General features: G+C 35.5%; 3 protein-coding genes across 3 annotated transcripts; 1 reads left to right on the top strand and 2 right to left on the bottom strand.

The window, feature by feature from the left end:
- Positions 1–7,706: 7,706 nt before the first annotated feature.
- Positions 7,707–10,182, top strand: LOC119645275 (glutamate receptor ionotropic, kainate 2). The gene is made up of 5 exons (XM_038045391.1): positions 7,707–7,883; positions 7,943–8,633; positions 8,706–9,294; positions 9,367–9,638; positions 9,714–10,182. Exons 1-5 carry the CDS (start codon positions 7,715–7,717, stop codon positions 9,925–9,927), a joined length of 1,935 nt encoding a protein of 644 aa, XP_037901319.1. The 5' UTR covers positions 7,707–7,714; the 3' UTR covers positions 9,928–10,182.
- Positions 10,183–10,867: 685 nt separating this feature from the next.
- LOC119632053 (pre-mRNA-processing factor 6) lies at positions 10,868–14,838 on the bottom strand. The gene is made up of 5 exons (XM_038024743.1): positions 14,603–14,838; positions 14,231–14,548; positions 12,919–14,119; positions 11,727–12,680; positions 10,868–11,666 (listed from the first exon to the last, which is right to left on the bottom strand). The coding sequence occupies exons 1-5, from the start codon at positions 14,698–14,700 to the stop codon at positions 11,442–11,444; spliced, it is 2,796 nt and encodes a 931-aa protein (XP_037880671.1). The 5' UTR covers positions 14,701–14,838; the 3' UTR covers positions 10,868–11,441.
- A 674-nt stretch (positions 14,839–15,512) lies between these two features.
- Positions 15,513–17,779, bottom strand: LOC119631338 (SET domain-containing protein SmydA-8). Its single transcript, XM_038023456.1, has 5 exons — positions 17,492–17,779; positions 16,546–17,412; positions 16,214–16,475; positions 15,972–16,156; positions 15,513–15,915 (listed from the first exon to the last, which is right to left on the bottom strand). The coding sequence occupies exons 1-5, from the start codon at positions 17,729–17,731 to the stop codon at positions 15,787–15,789; spliced, it is 1,683 nt and encodes a 560-aa protein (XP_037879384.1). The 5' UTR covers positions 17,732–17,779; the 3' UTR covers positions 15,513–15,786.
- Positions 17,780–24,062: the final 6,283 nt, after the last annotated feature.

Raw genomic sequence — 24,062 nt, 5'->3', positions numbered from 1 at the left:
AATGCATGCGCAATAAACAAAAATTGAAATGAAATAAAAACTAAAGATAAAATCAACGAAAGTAAAAACGTTATAGCCGACTAAGATCGATCATCAGATCCACTACCAATGTCATGTTGTTTTTATTTTGTTTCATTTAACGACTTTATACGGTGAGTAGTCTTTATATGGTAAGTAATCGAAAACGGGTTCCGGTTTGAATCTCTTTCAGCGTTCAGCGTTCAGCGTTCATTCTTACTCCAAAACATGTCTGAATGTGCTGAACTTCATTAAAAATATTTGAAAAATTGCGATCTGTAGTTTAAATAGAAAATTATGTGGATGGACATCAGACAGACAGAGAAGCTTAGCAAGTAAGCGATTCTGAATCGATCGATATAATAAATAGTGCATCTATATCAAACTCTTCTGGGCCTGATATATTATATATTATATATCCCCAGTAATTTAATATAACCTGCACAACTAATGGTGTAGAGTATAAATACTCATAAGTTTTACTATGTATTGAAAATATATTGAAAATATATAACTGAGCTGCCAACTGACAGCAAAGAAGTTTGAAAGTTAATTACGCTCTGCGTGTTCTTCTTGCGTACATATTATCTTAAGCAGCTTCTTTTCTCTTCAGTCGAGATCGGCGAACGAGAACATCCAGTTCGATCCGTCTTAAGACGATTACAACTTTATTTCTTTGTTGTGATTGCGAACATATCATCCTGAACTTTCCAATTAAAAATTCAATTTAAAAGACCTTTCAATAAAGCCGTTAGCCTTAGATACTAGTGGTTTTAAACTCTTAGTCTTGGAATAATAATCACTATCAACTTAAATTTCAAATTGATGTCTACTGCAGGTCATAATTTACTGATGAAAACAGACTGAAATTTTCGATTTTTTTTTTTTTTTTTGTTTTAAGTTTACAATCATTCGTGATTTTTTTAGGCATCTGTGAACATCTTGAAATTGATCGGTTGAATAAGTTCAAAGATATATTAGAACACAATTTGACGTTCGGTCCACCCTTTCGGGAACATAGAGTACAGAGAGTATTTCGGTTCCACACGAAAAGTGCAAAACTCGGATAAATATCCGAAAACTCTTAGAAAGACACATAACATCGTTGATATATTCAGTATGCATAGTATCATTGACTTTGCGGCCTATGGTTTGATTTAAATTCTCCGTTAGCTGTGTGTGATTGCAATAATTAACACTAAAAAGAAGCGTCCATTACATGGTTGCAATAATTAACACTAAAAAGAAGCGTCCATTACATGGTCTCTAAATAAATTGACATATTGTCATTAAATTTAAGTACGAATAAGTGAAAACGCAATACGCAAGTTAGGCCTATGCTTAAATATTCCACACACTTGGGCCAAAATGATTGCTTACTTAGTAATGTAGGTGAAGTGTGTTATTACCATATAAAGGCTTATTTTCCCTGAAAGACTCTATATGTATTGCCTTCATGTTCGCATATATCCTTACGGCAAATGGTCAACATGTAAATATTAAAACTAGATGGAATAAAGAAGAGGGCAAAACAAGAAAATTGAATCCAACGGTTAAGGCGTAAGCATTGGATCCTGATTAAAAACGAGCTTGAAATACGCGACTATAAGCCTCTTATAAGTTTCCCAGTACACCGATGCGCATCGCTCGAATGCTGGTTAAAATTTAATTTTCTCTGTATCGCAGCAACTAGCGACTGTTCGAGTAATTCACTTTAGCGCCAACACCTCTCATTCTACTATATTATGTTCATGCACAATGCATGTACGTAATGAGTGCATAATCAAATCCAACGTACATACACACGCACGTACACAACTATATACGCATATAATTCATAAACAGTCATCGTTCAGCTTAACAGGTAGTCCATGCACGGGATTTAAATCAACATCACACCCTGGCCATCTGTTTGTTGTCATAATATAAGATAATTGTCTGTGCCAGAGAGATGCTCGCAACGCCGCGTTCTCCTACAAATTCCGGGGCTTTAGTAATTTCACTTTGAACTGGTTAGCACAACAATGGCATGTGCTTCTGAATACCACCCCCCTGCAATTGCTACAGTTTACTCAGGTGTTAAGTGTTAAGTTAATTTGTGTTTTCTTTGCCCTTTTCTTAGCGAAGGTTATACTCTCTAGCGAGAAATACAATGAACGAGAACAGTTGTGATCCATCTACTTTAGCAATAGCGGGATAAATATGCGAAAAAATGGACAATAATTTCTCCTTTTTTTCTCCATGTTTTTTAAATTGTTAACGCTTCTCAAGAACTTCACAAGCACATATATTCTTCTCATTTGTTGCCGATACCAAATACGAAGGTGTTGTACACCTCCTAACAAGGGAGAATTATTTATCTTCTACAGATGCAGGAAAATAAGATTTCAACGCTGAATAGCAACGCTGGATCAACTCTAATGTGCACAACTGTAAACCGCATTATATGCGCGCATTTAGCATCATTTAATTTGAAAAAAAAAAAAAACCAAACTCACACCACTGCTCAATCTATTAAGACCAAGGCCATTATTTGTGAATTAATTGTAACGGTTGGCTAGGTAAAGACATTGATATATTTACGCAGATAGGTTTAATGTTAAATATTTAAATTAACCATGCAATCAATTAAACTTTCTGCAAATTAAATCGTGTTCTATTTTTTTCTCACCTTTAAGACATTTCAATCAATAAAAACAAGTAAGAATATTGTAGTCCGGCAAGTCCGACCTTTCACTGCCCTACACCAAATTGTCTAACATAGTTCTTATTTTTATTAAAGAACACAAAAATTACATCTTGTTTCTATATAAAGGCATATCTTTCATGTGCGTATTTATGGGGAAGTGGATATCTGTGGTACAATGTGTACCGGTTCGCAAAGAAGTAGATATCAAGCAGGCCATAAAACACACTGCACTACACTGCAACGCCCACACGTCTATACAACCAAACCTGAAAATATCTCTGCTTTCCGTGTCTTTTACTCATTGACCCAAAACGCAACCTAATGTAAGTGCAAGTGTAATCTGTACTTAGCGCAGGATCCAAATATAGACATAGATGATGGAGTTCCTTTTTGTATGGAATTACTACAATTTTATGGGTCAATTCATTCAGTTATCACCACAACTTAGACTTTTCTGCTCTACAAAGGATCAATTTTCGTGATAATTGTTGTACCTTTTTGTCGAATGAACTTCAATTCTCTCTTTCTCTCTCTCTCTCTCCCTCTCTCTCTCTCTCTGTCTCTCTCTCTCTCTCTCTCTCTCTCTCTCTCTCTCTCTCTCTTTCTTTCTTTCTTTCTTTCTTCCCTTCTCTATCTTCGCAATTTCTTACGAAATGTTAACCAAGACCTTACTTGTTAATATTTTTGAACGACAATATCCTCTCCGCGACAAACTCTACGCCTACCAATTCATCTGCGAATCAACCTGAGTCAATATGAAATCCGAGCACGAGTAAACTCGCCTTTAAAAATTGACCGATCACAAATGCCAATAGCGACAATATCGGTGACTTACCTTCACAAACGACTTACATACATATACAGGGCTGACTAAATAGTGATCAGATATTAAAATTACAAATTTTTTTCTAATACGATTATACAATGCAAGGAAAATCGAGGTTATACGACATCAGCGCTCACACAATCTCTCTCTTCTTGTCTTATTGCTTTAACAGATCAATCTAAAAGCAAGAGGAGCGATCACTTTAACAGAACGAATTACTGATAAGCTTCTCTTATTCATAATGGTAGTAGTGCCGTTAATTAACAGCCGTTTGATTGCTTGCTTTTTCTCTCACTATCTTATTGTTCGCTCGTGCAAGATATCATTGCATTGCAGCGAGAGACTATCTCTTGTGATTTTCACGAATTTTACTCCACTCCCCTTGAGATTAAACTTGTACCGTTGCGATTTTTAGGTTATAGTATAGGTTTTATTTTAAGTTCTTAGAAGATCTATTTAGTAATTATTTGACAGGAACAATGCTTCTTCTGTCCGTTTGGAAATTACGATTCAACTTCCTTAACTCAACTGATTTTGCCTTTCGCATATGTTCTGCTTATATACACTTTTACAAGCAAGTTATCAGTGCCTAAGACCCTCGCAAAATTTTTGTGTTAATACCTTTTTTACCTAAATTTTCTACCAATTATTGTTAATCTCTTCATCAGTCCCCAGCTGTAAAAGGGGGTGAGATTTTCGTAACACTATTGTAGAATGTTAGAAACATATCCGATTTACTGCAATTAATGTTGAACCTTTGCTTGGCCTGAATGCAGATCTTTAATAACTTGGTATAATGGATAAAATGATCGCCTACATTTTGTGTGGGAGATATGATTGGCTTCCCAAACTTTCTAAAGGATCACGATCATAGTGGATATTGTAAAATTAAATAGCCTACTGTAACCCCATTCGCTCTCGATTAACTAGGTGCGAGTACGTCGTCCGTTTCGAAGCATTGATCACTAGTTAAGCCTGCAAATTTATATAAGAAAAGCCGAAGCAACACCAACTAGGCTACGTATTTCATCAGTTAAGATATAAAAGGATTCGAAGCAGACTATTTGGTGCTTTCCTAGACATGCCAGGCTGACAACTGACAACAACCACATCAACACTCGACGAGGATCGATAAGGTTAACGAAAGTCGAATATAGTGCCTATTCTTGCCAGGGGCGTGCCGCCTCTAGAAGTCCGCAAGTCACTCTAAAACTTTTTTTTTCATATATTGGGACCTTTCAATACGACGACACACATCTAATACAATGTACAATTTATTTTACCCTCTCCTCGAGTAAATTGATTGTAGATTTTCGCCGACCCACGTAAAGTTCCAAGATCAAAAACGTTGTTTTCTGTTGTACGTATACACTATGCATGTAAGCACACGCTCCTTTAATGGGATTCTTCCCCACACGAATAATAAGAATGAAAGAGCATGAAATTAAATGTAAAGGTCCCCAAGAGTTTCGTCGCTATAATTTTGAAGAAAATGTTGGAAAGTCTTATTATTTCGTTCCTAAAATATGTTGTGTGCTTATGCGACCAGAAAGCTGTAACGTGCCCATATAAAGTACGATGAACTCGACACACTTACAAACGAAATGATCAACAGAACTCACGACCGGGTAAACGCATATTAATTAGCTCGGCAGTATTGTTAACGACCAGGTTGACAATAGATGTCTAGACGCCTTGAACGCTTTAATGTTAGTATACTCTTTGGTTTACTTTGCTCCATATGTTCGAGAGTCGTCCATTCCCTCCCATACATGTCATACATACTGTTAATATAGTCTCTCATATTATGCCATATATATTAGACAAATATATATTTTTTGTGTCGTCTTTCTTCTCATTTTATTTTCGCAGGTAATCATAACAACGTTACGCTTCATTCTTTTAGGTAATTTTGAGTTTGTTAATTTTAAATTTGTTGGCATCAACTAACATAAGAACAGACCTTCAAACCTTTCTAGTATTTAAAATTTTAATATTTATGATTACTTTTCTTTGTTTCTTTATACGCATCATCGAAAGATGAGCGGTCTATTTATAACATCAAAACGTTTGCATCGCCCAGAAGAAATCTGTAGAAACCCCACAAAGAGTATCTTGATCAGCATTAAATTCTGAATCGATTTAACCATTGCCATCTGTTCGTCGGTCTGTGTAATGTCTGTTTCAAACATTCTCCTGGACGCAGAAATGAAGCTACCGACTTGAAATTTGGAAAATATATTGGAAGTTCTTGCATGCGAAAATGGGCAAAATCGGTGAAAAGATCCGCGGACAGCAGCACGCAAACTGAAAACACCTCTGTTTTCCAAAGGAAACGACATATAATTCTTTTGCTCATTACTCGTAAACTACAGCACACAAATCTCATAATCTTCAAAAATTTGTAGATATACTTTATGGGCGATGCTGTAGTACCTGTACAAAAATAGAAAACATTTGCCACACCTACCCAATATTATAATATGTCAAAATTTAATATTATATAGTGTATTTCGGTATATACCTAACCATGTCCGTCCGTTCGTCTATCCATTCGGCCATGCCTTCGTATCACTAACTTTGTCGTATCTGTGGTACAATGTGTACCGGTTCGCAAAGAAGTAGATATCAAGCTGGCCATAAAACACACTGCACTACACTGCAACGCCCACACGTCTATACAACCAAACCTGAAAATATCTCTGCTTTCCGTGTCTTTTACTCATTGCTCATGAACTATAATAGACGCACGTTACAATTTTCCACAAATTTATTATACAAAAACAGAAAAAATCAGGCACGACCACTGAATATTACGGTGTATCCAAATTTATATTTTCCCTTTCAATCTTTTGTGCGATAACGATGATGGGTATAATAGACTCGGTCGCAACCCGATATAATTTTCTTACTTGTTTTTCTTCAATACGTCCAAACACTCAGGGATTAAAAATAAGTGAAGGAAAAAAAGAGAGAGAGCGGCCTCAGCTTGAGGCTGTTTGCTCAGTCAGCACTCGCCATAGCTACAACCGAAGTACACTCTACTATTGTTGAAATTTCAACTCGTGAACCTCCCGATAATTGAAAAAAAAAAAAAAAAAAAATTAAAGCAAATAAAAAAAATTAAATTTTTACGTAAGAATTTTTAATTTATATAAAATAAATGAAAACGAGTAAGAAAATTAAATTCGATCGGGACCGTATCTTTTGTACCCATCACCGTTTATCCTAAATAAATACAAAAGAAATAAAAGAACAAAATTCTTGCGCGCTCTACAATTGAGTGGACGCAGTTGATTCCTTCTATTTTCAAAATAAACGTTTTTGTCGTAGTGGGATGTGAGTGTTGTAGGCGTGCCCTTCGAAAAGTTTACGCTTGAAACTGGCCAAGAAGTTATATACTTTACTTCTTCAATACCTTTACATGGTGCTGTGGGCCTGCGTCTTCCGATCGCTTTGGCCCATCTTCAATACAACCTGCGTGGAAACGCTTACTAGGTTTCTACCAAATTTGAAATCGATAGCTTTATTTTTACGGCCAGAGGAATATTTACAACAGACATTACATAAACGGACAGAGGGACATGCTTAAATCGATTAAGAATTTGATGCAGATATATATATATATATATGTATATGTATATACTTTGTGGGGTCTCTGATGCGTCCTTCTGGGCGTTGCAAACGTTTTGACAAAATGAATATACTTCTCATCCTTCCGTGATGGGTATAATAAGAGTGCAGGTGTCCTTTAAACATAGATCAGAGATCCATTTCTACTTAATGCTTTACAATGCCAATGAATTATTTTGTAAAATTCTATTAGAAATCGTTACAAACACCTGTCGCCTACACTTATCTAAGCACATATTAAGTGAATTTGATTTTGCCTCGATTGCAAGTTGCATGCAAAGAGCAATTATCTGAATTCAATTAGAAATCAAAATGAATTAATTTGAACAATTTTTCCTAATAAAGCATCAGAAATGCACGCACACATCTTTGTATGCATGGATTTTCCTATCCTCGTTAGACAGTAAAACAATCCAAATAAAAGCTTATTTCAAATAACTTTGACTGGGATACGGATAGGGACTGCATTAGAATAACGGAAAGAACAACCAATAATACAAAAAAAAAAATAAAAAAACAATTTCATAATGAAACTATTAACGGTAACAATGATAATATGGTTGACTTTCAATTCTGCCGTTATTTGCAGTCCATCGAACTCCGTAAACGCACTACCGCAAGCTAAAGACCCAGCGTTATTGTACGAGATATTGACTGCTTTCTATCGATATCAGAATGTGCGAAGCATTGATCTGATTATCTGCCCATGCAATTATTGTGTTTTTGAAAAGAATTTTATATAAATTTTATCGTAACCTAAGCATTCCTTTTTCTAGATTCTTTAAATTTATCAACCGATGCTCTGACGACTTACCTGATGGCACAAGATTTCTCTGTACATGTTTGGTTCGGCCGGGATTACCTGAAAGACGCACCCGCCGCACCTATTTATGGCCCAAGTAATTCATTTCGCACCGATAACGCTACCAGACGTCCTTTGAAATTTCAAATGAAAGCATTATCCTTTAAAGTTGGTATTCTTTTGGCAAACTTTAATAGCGAATGCGGTCTCAACGTACTACGTTGGTCAGCTGCCTCTGAGCATAATTATTTTACAACTAATCGTTTTTGGTTGTTAGTAACGCAAGACAGTGGCGATGTGGCGGCCTTGGAAGACGCAGACATATTTATACCACCCGACAGCGAAGTTCGAATCCTTGCCGTATTGCCTTTCAAATCATTTATACTCACGGATATATTTAAAGTGGCGAGTTTTAAGGCCGCAAAGCAATTACCAATCAGCAGGAATTTTTCTCACTCGCGGCAAATGATTGGCGATCTTCAGAAGTTCGGATCAGCCATTTCATATCGTGAAAATTTAGAGAATATTACTTTTAATACCGGCTTGGTGATAGCATTTCCCGACATGTTTACAAATATAGAAGACCTATCTCTGCGCCACATCGATACAATATCTAAAGTTAACAATCGCTTAACATTAGAATTGGCCAACAAATTAAATATGCAGTAAGCTCGCTACTACACAACAACGTGTATGCATTATCTTATACAAGACGCCATTTTTGAAATCACTTACAGCTTCAATACCCATCAAATGGATAATTATGGCTGGCATCAGCCGAACGGTTCTTTTGATGGTCTAATGGGACGCTTTCAGCGTTACGAGCTAGACTTTGGTCAATTGGCCATTTTCATGCGTCTTGATCGTATTGCACTTTGCGACTTTATAGCCGAAACATATCGTATTCGAGCAGGCATCATGTTTCGCCAGCCTTCTCTGTCCGCAGTCGCCAATATATTTGCCATGCCATTCGAAAATGATGTTTGGATTGCGTTGGTCATTCTGATAGTTTTCACAATTTTAGTTTTTATCCTTGAACTAATGTTTTCCCCCTACAAACATAATATGGATTATTGGGACTGTGCGGTTTTTGTATGGGGCGCGATGTGCCAACAGGGGTTCTATTTAAACGTGACGAATCGATCTTGCCGTATTGTCATCTTTACAACATTTGTCGCCAATTTGTTTTTGTTTACCTCATTTTCAGCGAATATTGTGGCCCTCTTACAAAGCCCCTCCGAGGCCATAAAATCGCTCCACGATTTAACCCAATCTCCTTTGGAAATTGGCGTGCAGGACACCGTATATAACAAAATATATTTCAATGTGAGTAGAAACTTCCCATTCCAACCGCTCTAACGAAAACGTTAATTAAGTAATTAATGTTTACATAATCAGGAGTCGACTGATCCTGTTACCAACCTTTTGTACCATAAAAAAATCGCTTCCAAAGGAGAAAATATATATATACGCCCTATGGTGGGAATGGAAAAAGTGCGAACGGGTCTTTTTGCTTATCAAGTCGAATTACAGGCCGGATATCAAATAATTAGTGACACATTCAATGAGCCGGAAAAATGTGGACTCAAAGAATTGGAAGCTTTTCAATTACCAATTATCGCCATTCCTACACGGAAAAATTTCCCATATAAAGAACTCTTTCGTCGCCAGTCAGTACTCATTTCATTTAATTTTTTTTTTTTTTTTCAATAGTAGCTTTCAAATTGAACCCCTTTCTTTTGCAGGTTACGCTGGCAACGTGAAATAGGTCTCATGAATCGCGAAGAACGGAAATGGTTTCCTCAAAAACCTAAATGTGAAGGTGGTGTAGGCGGTTTCATTTCTGTGGGAATAACAGAATGCCGATATGCTCTGGTCATGTTCACGTTCGGCATGTTACTCAGCGTTCTCATACTTTGTGCTGAGCTAATTATCAAGCACTCCTTACTTCACATATAGAAAGCGATTGCAATACTCAGATGCAAGTTTCGGAGACCCCGTAAACTATATATATGTTCTTGATCATCATCAAATCCTGAATCGCGTTATAAGTGTGCTGTCGGTGGTTAAGGTGACCATTTGACCGCAAAAAGCTCAGCCATTGGCTCAAACTATTGGCTTCCTTTTTGGCAAGAATATTGAAAGTTGTTACACGCAGGTCGACATTGAAGTTGGGCCGGGCCAAATGTATCGGAGGACACGCCTACTATGTCATGAATTGAAAGTAAAAAAAAAAAAAAATTTTTTTTTTTTTACTCATTACTCTTAACCTATAAAAATTTGCACGTACATTCTATAGGCGATCCTACAGTACTTGTACGAAGACAAAAACAATCGACTGCTGTCTGCAACATGCAGGCTTCACGGACCCTCTTAAGTATATATATATATATTCGCCATCAGTATTAAATACTGAGTCCATGTAGCTATATTTCCGTGTCCTTCCGTGAACTGTCATTTTCTGTTGATTTATGTCACAAATATTCTTCTGTTCGCAATAGTCAACAGGCGAGAGTCGACGAAACCAGTCAACGGACCCGCCCACAACACAACACAAGCTAAGAACACCTCCGTTTATAAAAGCAAGAGTGGGGGTTTTTTGCTCATCACTCTACACGCTCCACCATACACACCACAAGTCAATATAATTTCGTTAATTAGTTTATTAGTTTTGTTTTGTTTTGTAGGCACTTACATGGCCCGATTACATTCAATTCACAATTGAATTTTAAGTTTCAAGTTTCGCTTCATTTTCATGACCTGAGCGTTTTTAAATTTAGGAAAAAAAAAGGGCGTCAGGCTGGTCAAGAACATATAACTAACCTGTCAAAAGCTAATGATATAATATATAGAAATTATTAAATATTAAAATTTCGTGCAATTTCTGCAATTTGCTTGCAACATCAAGTAAATTGAAAATGTTCGACAATTTTTAATGGTTTAATAGCTAGTAGCTTGTAAGAGATGACGCTGTGAATTTATTTATGATGTATTTGAAGATATTTACAAATAGTTAATATATAAATACGTACGCAGAAGTAATAATTTACTAATACATGCACATAAAATTAACGAATACTTTACTATAATTGTATAGCATGGATGCGGTCACTTCCAATGTCGCTCTTCATTTTTAATCTTGACATGGTCTTCAGCAGATCTTTTAAGGTCAACATTTAGTTCACCTTCTATCTTTGAAAATGTATTCTGAAGATGAATTCTCGAAAAACGAATACTTATCTTTAAAAAAAAATCGTTAATTTGACGCTTTTTTGTAATATTAAATTCATATTTGATATTGGGGTTTTTTACATCACGGAAAGTAACTTTTGGCAAATTTGCTTAAAAAACTTAAGAAACATGCACTTCTTTAACAACCCATCGAAATTGTTTTAAAAATTATTTCTTAATTACAATTGGTAATGCCAAGAATGAGTTTTCTTCTTTTTTTTTTAAGTAACTTGAAAGAAATCTTATATGGGTATAGCAAGCTCCTTGATCGCAGCTTTTAAAACGTCAGGAGTTTTAAAGCACCAATTCTTAATATTTTTGCTGACCGTACACCAAACTTCACCGTGCTTCGGTTCGGCTGCAATACAACGCTCCAATACCTCTTTTTGTTGAGTTTCACTACCATGGAGCAGTTCGAATTTATAGAAATAAGTCCAAGCGTCTCCCAAATCAGGATCAATTTTCACCTACAGTAAGTTATAAAACTGTTATCTAATGGGTATGCATAATTATGAACGTATACTTACCGTTCGATTAAACCAATCCCGACATTTTGAAAATTTATGTTCAGACCAAAATAATTTTGATACGGCCAAAAGCACGTGCGGGTCATGTTCACATCGTTTGAGAGCATCTACAGATTTTGTTTTTCTTGATGGTTTAGATTCCATGAAAATTGCTTCAGCCCACAACTCGCCAGAGTTAGGACACTCTTGAAGCGCTCGCGCCATCATAGTGCCCGCAATCTCCTTAAGGCCTGCACGCAGTTCTACACGGATAGCCTCTAACCATAGCTTAGGTGTTTTTGGATTGCGCAAGCGACCCCTTTCTAAAATAGACCGTGACTTAGTTAGAGCACCCCGATTTTCTTCCAAGTTAGCTGAAAGTAACCATAACGGAACTGAAGACGGACACTTTTTTATGCCTTGATTGTAAGTTTGACTGGCTTCTTCGATGCGCTTCTGCTGATATTCAATTTGTCCTTTCATCATCCATAGTTTAGAAAACTCAGGAAAAACTTCAACAGCTTCGTCTAATAATCGCAAGGCGTCACTTAATCGATCAAGAGCCCACTCTAAGCGTGCGGATTTCATCATAACACGAGGAGTTGGAGCCGATCCACGCGCTTTAGCTAGCAAGCGGCGAGCCCTCTCATACTCAGAATTTTCTGATTCTAATTTGACAGCTGCTAGCCAAATATCTTCCGAATTGGGATTGGCTTTGAAGGCTAACGAAAGTATTCCTCGAGCAGCAGGTACATCCCCAGCTAACCATTTCGACTTGGCTCCCATCAGCCATAATACTTCCGATTTCGGGCAATGTGCTACAGCTTTTTGCAGTAACGCTTCTAGAGATTCGCGTGCACCATGATTTTTTTCAAAATAGGCGGCTCTCAACCAAATGCTTTTCTTGGATGGAAAAATTTGTAAAGCGTGAGCGTAAACAGCACGCGCACATTCAAAGGCATTTTCTTTCGCACACTGGAAGAAATAAGGAAACAAAGAGAATTGTATTCGCTTCCAACGTTAGACTTATGATTAAAGACTCGCTAAAATTCTTGTAACAAAAAAAAAAAACTCTTGGAGAAAATTTTGTTCTAAAGAATTAATGAACTCTAGCGAGATGATAAAACTACGACCGAATGAAACCAACAAGCAATATTGTTATTAATTTTCGAATCAATTTAAATCTGCAACTGTTATAGAACTCTTTACTTACATATTCCGCATCGTCCATCCACGTTTGTTTACGATCTTCCTCTTCTACACCTATCCCTATGACTGCCTTAATAATGGCCTGACAACAACGTACTGCTCCAGATTTTTCTGCTTCTATTGCCTCCTGGAACCAATGCTCCCTGTTGATTTCAACACCGTTGGCTGCCAGAGAAGTAAGCGAGCGATCAATAATTTTCTCAACCATGTGAATATTGTTGTTAGCTTCTTCTAATTTCGCAGCAGTAGTCCATATTTGGCGATCAGTCGGAATATTTTCTCGAGCTTTGTTCAAAACTTTTCTAGCGTTATCATATGTTTCAAGTCTTGCTAAAGCTAGCCATAATTCTACGCTAGTGTTGCAGCACTCGACGGCTCGAGACAATAAAATTCGAGCATCGTCTGGATTTTCTAGTTCTACGGCTGCTTTCCATAAACGAACTGAATTGGGTATGTGTTCCAAAGCTTTTCGATAAACTCTCCGCTTTGCTTTAACTTCCATTTCCAAATCTGCAGCCTTGATCCAAATGCGCACAGAAGTGGGAATATGTCGTGCAGCTTGAGCAATCACCGCTTTAGCAGTTTCGATTGGCTGCAGACGTGCTGCTTCTAACCAAAGGTCCTCAGACTGGGGATTCATCTCACAACCCCGCATTATCAAATTACGAGCTATTTGCACTTTTCCTGTGACTTCTTCCAAACGGGCGGAGGCAATCCACGCAGGTGGATGATTAGGGTTAGTTTCTCTAACACTCTTTAAGAGCAAACGAGCTTTCTTTATATCGTTAATATCTCCTCCATACGTAGGAATCATGCTTTGCAAGTCAGTAAGATATCCTTTAGGATCAACCACTGTCTGACCAGTGACTGAATCAGATACTTGAGATAACTTCACATTCATTAACGTGTTCCGGGCTTGGCCAATTTTACGCAGATCTAAGTCTCCAGTAGGCGTTAACATACCAGGCGTAGCTACTCCAGGAACCATTGATGCTAATCCTGACGAGGGGTTTATGGCTGAAGTTGTTTCTCCGCCCAAATTATGAACCAATACACTATCTGGTAGAGGTGTAAATTTTTCTGCTCGGGGATTACGCTGTTTACGATTACGACTGTCGCCCACTTCGGGGATATTAGACCATTCTTCCGCAGTTACCGTGGCTAACGATCTTTTCAAATCCGAGAATTGTTGCTGAATTTTTGGTCTAAATAGAATGAAAACCGAAGTATTTACATGATTCAGAAGAAATCATAGAACTTTTTCTTATTAAAATCTTATAAGCTCCCATTTATACAATATATACGGATTGGATTACCTCTCTTGGCGATATCGTTCCAAATCTTCTCTTAGCCTACGATCTCTATACTCTTTACGCTTTTCATCCATACGCTTGTCAATAGAATCGTAAATGGCATCCGCTTCTTCGTCGTCTTTATCGTAAGGATCTTTTGAAAATAATGACCCACTGTAGCCAGAGAACTCGTCATAATTCGAATCATTCAAATCTTCATCCTCCTCTTCTTCTTCATCCTTTTTCTTACGTTTTGAGGCAGGTGGTGCGTGGCGATCATCAGATACGTCATTCGCATCTCGTGCTGGACCAATATCAGATCGAGTAGTAAATCCAGTGGCTCTAAAAGGGGTACGTCGATTATTCATACATCGCACATGACTGATCTATACCTACCCACGACCTACGCCGGCAACATAACCTAAGGGAGCTGGCACGCCAAGAAAATGCTTTTTATTGCGGTTCGCTATAACCGCTGCTGTTATATTCGCCATAATTTAACAAATTCACAATTTATTTGTTTTATTTTCAGATGAGAGCAAAAGTAATAATTGTTGTGTTTCAGTTACTGTTTTCTATAATTGCTTCAGCTTAATATATATTTTTCTACACATACGAGTATTATCTCTCAAAGTCAAAACTACCAGCTGTGTGAGTGATGCCAAGTAACAATGCTTGCCAGCAAAAATTTCACTTTTATCATTTACTGTTTCGTGTAGAGATTGCGTTAATTTCGAAGTTCTAAGTCGGTTTTATTGTACGGAAACTAAGTTCTCATGAAATGTTTGCATACAGATTTAAGAATACTAGACATTTGCTTAATTCTATACCATTATAAATTCAAGTATAACAAGTATTAGCATTCATTAAACATATATGATGTACGTAGGAAATGAAAGTCTACAAACAAAGAAATTAAATTTTGAAATACGAAAAAATTTTGTAAGTTTCAAGATTATAACTACTGCTGCCTCCGTATACATAAATTTATTATTCAAGTAATAGGCTCTCTAATATTAGATTTTTTTTCTTCTATATAGAGTGATTATGACGAAATAGATATATCCTGTTTTTGGTGTCGTGTAGGAATGCTTAAAAAATATTGCGAAACAAGTTGAAGTGCACATTACATATAAACTGAATAAGTTGAAGGACGCATTATATACAAGTTGCAGAATTTAAGATTTAAGCTAATATAAAACTAAAAGAATAGATTCGAAAATTACAACTCTATGCAACGATTATTTTATTTATCGGAGGAAAACATATTTGATTTATATTTAAAGGCAAAAATTTGAAAAGAATTGTACTTTAATTACGGTTTACAAATAAATAATAAATAATTTACTTGCGGAAAAATTTTGTTTAAAATATTTAGCAAGCAAACAAAACCAATGAAAGAACATAATGGAATTAAAACAATTCGAAAAATTTGTAGCCATTTCAGTCATTCCACAGTTCTGTTCATTAGCATTTGCGAACAACAGAGCGCAAAATAGTGCGGATAATTTTACGTGTAGAGTTGTTTTAAGTACTTATTAAAACACTTTTAGACGATCGAAAATGAATTATAGCTGTCTTCAAATATCCACGTCCAATTCTTTGGCTAAGCGCTGTATACGTTCGAAGGAGAGCGACTCTACGTCCGAATTTACTTTCATAATATTCATGGCCTCATTTAATAATTGCATAGCTTCTGCAAGTTTTTCCTAAAAAATATATTTTTTTCAAAAATAAATACAGTTAATCGAAAAATTGACTGTACTTGGACAGCTTCACGAGTTAGAAGCCCATTTAGATATTCGTTCTTCGCTTGCATTACTGAAGCTTCCTGCAGATCCATTAGTATATTACCTCTGAAAATACTCCAGCCAGCGTCAATTACATCGGCGACCTCTAGTAATTCTAGGCACAATTCGATTTTTCGTTTAATTGCAGCATCATTCATTTCTTATTGAACAAAATCCACTATATATATATTAGCTGAATAAGTAAAATTATGCTTACCATGCAAATAAAAACCGGAGATATTACCGTAGAGTTGAATAAGCGCATATTTTACTTGTAAAACATGTGTATTCTTTTCATGTAAAGTATCGCGATATCTTAGCAGGAACTCTTCTAAAAATCGAGGTGAACTTTTATTTAATGAATTAAGTTCCTCCTGCAAAGCAGCATTACCCAAATTAATTTGCTTTGCAGATAACTTGTGTGGACACAACTGGCATTGCCAAACGGCTGAATTGTCCAAAGGATTCGTAGAGATAATCTGAAATTTCCGGGAGAAAAAACTATTCTTTGAAAGCTTGATAATATGAAGTGCCTCCGGGTATGCAAACCTTTCCAACTTTACATCTGCTGCATAGTATTGCACCCGCGAAAATGCCAAGTTCCGTAGGATCTTTACATCTATTGCAGACGCAGTCAAAGCATTTAGCCTGAGCGAGATGTAGACGACGCATTAAAGTGCTCTTTAGCGGCTGGGTGTATGAAATAGATATTACATCCCCTTTAGCAATTTCAGTTTTGGCTATGCATACTATTTGCATTAATTCGTTAAAGGCAGGGCGTGCATTTGAAATGCAGTTATGCGAAAACATAGCAGCCATGGGATACACAGCCCGCACTTTTCTTTCTTTGGCAGGTTGTCGAACTTCGAATGCGTTTGTATCCAATATGGCAGCCACACGTAAAATATCCTCTTCGCTCCATTCATTCATACCCAATATAATCTTGATAAATGTTACAAGGTTGGCTTTCAGAACTTTATATAAAGGTGTATCAATACGCTCCTGCAAATGATCTTCAAGGTTTAGCAATTTCTTAAATGCCTCTGGACTTTTATGTTTAAGAAGAAGACACCGTAAGGGTAGGATCACACAGTAAGCAGATTCTTTTTTGCCCATTTCTTGTTTGCTTGGGATATAATCAATTTTGGCAGTGAAATTACGTGAGGACATTAATTCGCACTCATCAATATGATCTTCACGACTTTCACAATCCGGACCACATAAAGGCCACGCGCATTTACGGCATTTATAATAATTATTATCAGGGATCGGTAATTTACTATGACAGCCCAGGCACAATGGTGCGCTTGCTACTTTGGGTCCATAAATCAATGGCAATTCTTGCATAATAATTTCGCCGCATTTAATATCTCTCGTAGCGCGCAAATGACGCCCCAACAGTTCGTTTGACGCGATCTAACGAATTTTCAATTTTATTCAAAAATTTCCATTTAATAAAGATAACGAGAATGAACATAAATGTATGAACAATTACCTCATAGCATTTACAGTCGGATTTGTGACCCTTCTTCCAATGAATTTTTTGATGCTCCTTACCGCAGTAGTATACCTTTTTGCAAGCTATACATTTCAGTGAGGCGTACGTACCGCAAACGGCGCATTTCCCTACATTTGTCATGATTCTTTGCCAAGTTCGTGAAAAGAAGCGCACTGGGAAAGACTTAAACTTAAACGTTTGCGTAATCAATGACCAACAAGCGATCGTCCATTTCATGCATCCAAACAAAAATGATATCGAAAGCAATTATAATATGAAGTCGGGTCGCATTTTAGATACCTAACGTTCACTGACACCTTTACTTAAAATGGGGATCATTCCGGTCTCTTTAGGCAAATGTTTACCGCTGTATGAGTTGCTTATTTTCCCTTTACCGTTTTATATAAATAATTCATTTTGTGATGACAAGGTACACAGAAGAGCATAGAAATGATTGTTTATCGAAGTTTAATCTATTTTCCTAATTCGATTCGATTTTCAATTATTTCAAACATAACTGCTAACAATCATCTTGGTTTAATTTATCTGATTCGCTGTCTTTTTACTTCTTTTAAGAAATCACAAGTCATCTAAAAAACTTAGTATGCTCGCATTTCATGGTGATGACTGAAGATGAGCCAAATTTAGCAGTGCAGGGTAAATGATAAAAAAAAAATATCTTATTTTCATTTCTAGATGGCGCTTTTCTTCTTTTGACTGCATAAAGCAAACAAGCAATACTGCCTATCGTTAACAGTTAAAAAAACAAAACATTATGTATAAAATTTACGTAGGCCTTTAAGAAAAAAAAACAAAATGCTTAAAATTAAAAAACTGCACAAAGTATATACACTCACAGACAGGAATCGATTGTTTGTTGCTTTTCGTCAGAAACTTGACAGTTATTATTAGTCTTCTTTCATTCAATGTGAAGCTTGAGTATACAATAATAATAATAATAATAATAATAAGAGAAATAAGGACCGGAGCAATTAGCACCTTATGCACGAAATTTGATAGCAAGATACAGCCATATGTCGATTCGATATCGTATGGAGGAAAAAAGCAGGAAACTATTAATATTATTTTCATACTTGTACAAGTTCATGAAGTAGCCCCAGCAAATATTCATATTGAAAATAACGAGTGGGCGTTTTTATAAAATCCAAAATCCCTCGCAACGGAATAAACTTAAATTTAAACGTACAGGTCGTAGCGATATAAATAAATGCGCTTTCAATTCATATCCCACCGTCGCAATTGCTTCCCTAGCGACAACTTTATAATTCGTTTCACATTGCATTATATATGACGATTGAACAGTCGGAACGTCGTATGGGCCTCGACAAGAAACAATTGTTGCCTTCATCCAAAATGGTCTCTGCATTTCAAATGAAGGCGATGAGCACGGTTTTCAACTCATCGCATTTTTGTTCTTGTCCGTCGCCCCTTTTTTCTGCGTTTCGTGGTCTATTTCTGTTGTTCTGCACGACAGTGACTATTTCTCAATCATAACAGCTCCAACAATTCCTCTGTTAGTCCGGCAAAAAAAAAATTCATTTTTCTTAGACAAAATGAGTTATTTCTGAATTGAAAAACATGATGTCTATATCAATACACACGGTTGCTCATCCTTGCATGCATACACCCGTTCAAGAGCTATTTAAACAATATCGCTTTAAAAGATGTCTTGACCACACATACTCATATGTTATTCTTATATATGCAAAAGCCAAAGCTCAATTCAGGAAGAAATGAGAAAAACTAAAGGCACTCAGTTTTGAAATTTATTTTCCGAAACAATTCCCAGCAGTACGTCAGTGAAAGTTGCGTGAAACAAAATCACAATCAAATTTCTGCCATTTGCGCTCCCAACGGGACTGAGGCAGATCGAAACATTTGCGAGAATTCACTTTGGCCATACAACCTACTTCAGAAATCTTCCTTGTCAACCTGTAATTGTGGACAAGTTCTTACAGTAAAGCATCTTCTTCGTTACTGTTTAAACTTTTGCTTTATTAGAAGAATCGTATTCGAATCAACAGATCGGCAAGAGTAGCCGAGCAGGTAAGAGCTGCGACTCTCACAAGTCGGTCAAATTTTCTGCTTATACCTATCTACATTTTTAATGTATTTATCGTATCTAAATGAGAAGAGTTGTTACTTCTCTAAGGACTATGCAGCGATTTATATATACATAGTAGCTGTTCGCAGAAAATTTGTATAAAAATTCCAAACATGTGAGAATAAGCGTATATGTTGTTTACAGTTCTCAATACTTGGACATGTATTTGTATAATGTATACGCGCTTTAGAGAATAAGCGTATATGTTCTCAATAAATTGTATAAAAATTCCAAACATGTGAGAATAAGCGTATATGTTGTTTACACTTCTCAATACTTGACATATTCGACTTGCTGGTCCGATTAATATCGACTACAAATTTAAAATCACAATTGTTTGCCTATTGCATTGGAAGAACAAATGACAAACAAACAGAATGAATTCAATTGTCTCCGAATCTTATATATGTATGTGTTGTGAACAACAACCTATCATTGTTCTGTTCGCAATTTCTGTATTCATAATTTAGCAGTGTGTTATTGTTATCACAAATAAATGCAAAAAATTCTCATTGAGTTTATGTTTCTCTTGGTACATGTACTTGCAGTTGGGCTATAACCTACAGCATAAGCATAAATTTATATCTCTTTTTAGTTTTTCTTGATGGGACCCTTTGTATTGCTCTTACGGGCGGGCATTGAGTGTTCCGGTTGTTTAATAAATTTGAATGGACAGAAGAAGTTGGAATTTCAGGCTATTATGTACGTAATGCGCATAAAGTCGGGTAAAGGATTATTTATGATAAAGTGGAGTCGAAAGTCGGACAGTGCGTTGCGCTGAGTAGGTTAAGACCAGTGACCACAGAGCCGGCGTGTATGGCTTCAGATCTTGATGCGGTAGAGTTTATTTTGATCGGTAGTTATAGTTGAGTCCACGCTTAGTCAGTGACGATTGTACGTAATACGCCCACTAGACAGCGGCCGCAGCTTCCCTATCCCTCCTTTCTCTTCGTTATTTCTTTCTGATTGCCACCGTATTATACAAAATAAATCACATCCCCTGAACAAAAAAAAGAAAATTTTGGTCATAATTTTTCATTTGTTCCTTCCTCCATTTTTTAAGACTTTCACGAGGTGGTTTCTTCATAGTTGGGACTAAGCAAATTTAAGACTGTCAAATTATGTTTCGTTATAGAAGATAAACGCTGAGGTGAATTCTTCGCTGTCACAATTGCGGTGTGGTGGATTTTATTATGTAATCCGGTGCGCAATATTATACCGAATTTATATTTATTTGAACTGTTTCGTGGTATGGCTGAAAAATTCTTTGGTGTACTTTGACGGTTAGGATTCGGTTGATATTATTGGTTGCACTATAGCAATTTGTTGTTGGTGGTGATTATTAGGAGACGTTGATATAATTCACGATGAGGTCTGTGGTGAATGACTTACATTGCCCCCTCATATAGAAGCGCGTAAAAACGAATCGGAATCACATGTTAATGAACTTAATAACAGCCTATCATTGTTCTGTTAGCAATTTCTGTATTCATAATTTAGCAGTGCGTTATTGTTATCATAAAAAAATGCAAAAAATTCTCATTGAGTTTATGTTTCTCTTGGTATATGTACTTGCAGTTGGTCGGTAATCTATAGCATAAGCAAAAACTTATATCTCTTTTTAGTTTCTCTTGATGGGACCCTTTGTCTTGCTCTTGCGGGCGGACATTGAGTGTTCCGGTTGTTTAATAAATTCGAATGGGCAGAAGAAGTTGGAATTTCAGGCTATTATGTACGTAATGCGCATAAAGTCGGGTAAAGGATTATTTATGATAAAGTGGAGTCGAAAGTCGGACAGTGCGTTGCGCTGAGTAGGTTAAAGACTAGTGACTACAGAGCCGGCGTGTATGGCTTCAGATCTTGATGGGGTAGAGTTTATTTTGATCGGTAGTTATAGCTGAGTGCACGCTACAAAATAAATCACATCCCCTGACCTGAACAAAAGAAAGAAAAAAGATTGCAGCTAAGAGTTATTACACTTTGTTTTTATCAATTCTACAATGCTTAGCACTTCTTTAACCAATTTAACAATTGGTTGTTTTTGAGGAGCAATCATTAATTTTTGTTTTTAGATTAACTACATTTTATTAGATATAACTAATAATATATAAAAGTAGTAACCGAACATTTGAAATGATGTTTTAACGATTGCTTAAAAACAAAATTTGAAATCTGAACAAAGTTTGCTATCTATGGTTTTACTTAGCCTTCCCATAACTCGTGAAAAAAGTCAGCCTTTGCTTGATTGAAAAAGCACAAGATTCGAGATAATATAAAAAATTATAATTTATTTGTAAACATTTAAAAAATTTAAAGAAATCAGTCTTATCTTGTTTTTATTTTTATTTTGAAAAGGAGGCAAGTTGTATTTTCTTATCGAGATGTTTGACATACTTCCAAAAAAAAAAAAAAATAAAAATAAATAAATAAAAAAATAAAAAACTCTAAAAACATTTCATCTATAGTTTAAATAGATAACAATTTTATTTATAAACGGAAACGACTGTCTTGATCCCATGCTTTTTAAAAATTCATTATCAATTGCCTGATTTTCAAAATAAACGTCTTATTTGAAGAACATAACCTATATATATGAACGCAATTCACATTCTGAGTGCATGTATATATGTATTCATGCGAAAAAGGTGAATGCGAATGAAATAAAAAATACTTAATGAAGTAAATGTTATCGTAGTTAGAGTAAATCTTGTGTTAAAAACATTTAATAAAATATCTTATAGTTAACAATTAAATTAATAGAAATTCTCCAAAAATTGTGAATAGGTTGTCATTACCTTGAACGTATTTTTCATATTCTAGTCTAAAATTATTAAATTAATAAATAGTGTAATATATATATATAGAGAATAATATGTAATATATATATATAGATATCTATATATATATTAATATATATATATATATATATATATATTGTATTGTATTTAGGCATACATAGTAACAAATTCAATAATATCTTTAAGCATTTGTGTATGAATAAATAATCCAAAAGAAAATGCCTCAATGTCAACTTTAAAATTATAAAATAAATATGTTAATATAAGCGAATCTCCTTTAGGGCATACAATTCTATACACATACACACATATATGATGTCACTTACATATTAAAATTTTATTTCACTTTAGTAATGTACTCTGCGTTTCACTTTTCATTTATGATTTACTTTTTGTTTTGCTTTGTAAAAAGTTTATTAGTTATTTCAATGTGGTTTTTCTGATCTTTTGTTTATAATAACGAATAGGTTTTTGTAAATTCAATTCGTTTCATTTGTACAATTCCTAGCAGATTTACTGGTTCGACCAGGTCTTTAAACTGTAAAAGCAGAAGAAATTAGTAGTTAGTAGTTAATTAGTGGAAATTGGAATCATCAAGTTAATCCATATCTAGGGCATTTTGAATGTCTTAATCGCCCACAGCGGTCGGTCGGTCTACTCTCTGTATATCATGACAGAATCGAATATTTTGGAAAGAAAAACTGGCCAATTAAATAGTGGTGCGGTTGGTAAAAAAATACACTTAATTAAAGTCTGACCGGATTTATATATTGCAGCCTGTTCTTCTGAGATTCTCTCAAATCTTTCAAGTTTTATAAAATCCCTAACATTTCAAGTTTCGTAAAAATGATTAATTTATCAAACATTTCATAGTAATTTTTTAAAAAATTTTGTAATAAAACTAAACTGAAAATGACAAACTTTTAATATGTAAGTCTCATCGAATGTATCCAATTATTTCTAAGGAGACCAGAATTCACATATTACCTACAATATCAACAACAACAGATCGATCGTAATTTCTATAAAAGTTTTCATGTTTAAACAGGCTACTTAGAAATTAAGAAAAGAAAGAAAGAAAAAAAACTCCTATTTTAAAAAACGCATTTTGTGCGCGCGCAGGTTCAATTATCAGGAAACTTTCATTATTACATATTTATTTTATTTTTACGCGTCTGTTTTTTAATGCATGATTTGAAAACTTTTTCACGTTATCGCTTCTGAGATATGTTTTTCTAACATTATAAATCTCGAGCTCTTCCCCAAGTAAAGCGAAAAGTTAATTTAACATACAACTTTTTTTCTTAAGTGTAAAATGAAGTAAAAAAATTATGATGCAAATAATGACGCACGCAACACAAACACGCATGCATGCTCGAGCCATAGCAAGCAAAATACTGTTACAGAAATCCCAAATCTAGTTCATTCCAGCTAAGTCATTTTCCCAAAAAATAATAATAAATTCCTTAAAGAGAAAAGCAACCAAATTCACATTCGCGAGGCGTCATGCAGCTGCATGAGCCGATGAAAACGATTAGCGGAAAAGCAGGTTAACGAATTAGAAATCAAGTCATAAAATTAGATACTAATAATATGATGGTAAAAATGTATGTAAATAGAATATTTGCGAAAGGCAGTATTGTAG

This window comes from Glossina fuscipes, unplaced genomic scaffold (assembly GCF_014805625.2).
Source record: "Glossina fuscipes isolate IAEA_lab_2018 unplaced genomic scaffold, Yale_Gfus_2 1, whole genome shotgun sequence".
NCBI lineage: Eukaryota > Metazoa > Arthropoda > Insecta > Diptera > Glossinidae > Glossina > Glossina fuscipes.
The sequence above is the reverse complement of the archived record's forward strand: the minus strand, read 5'-3'. Positions and strand labels throughout refer to the sequence as shown.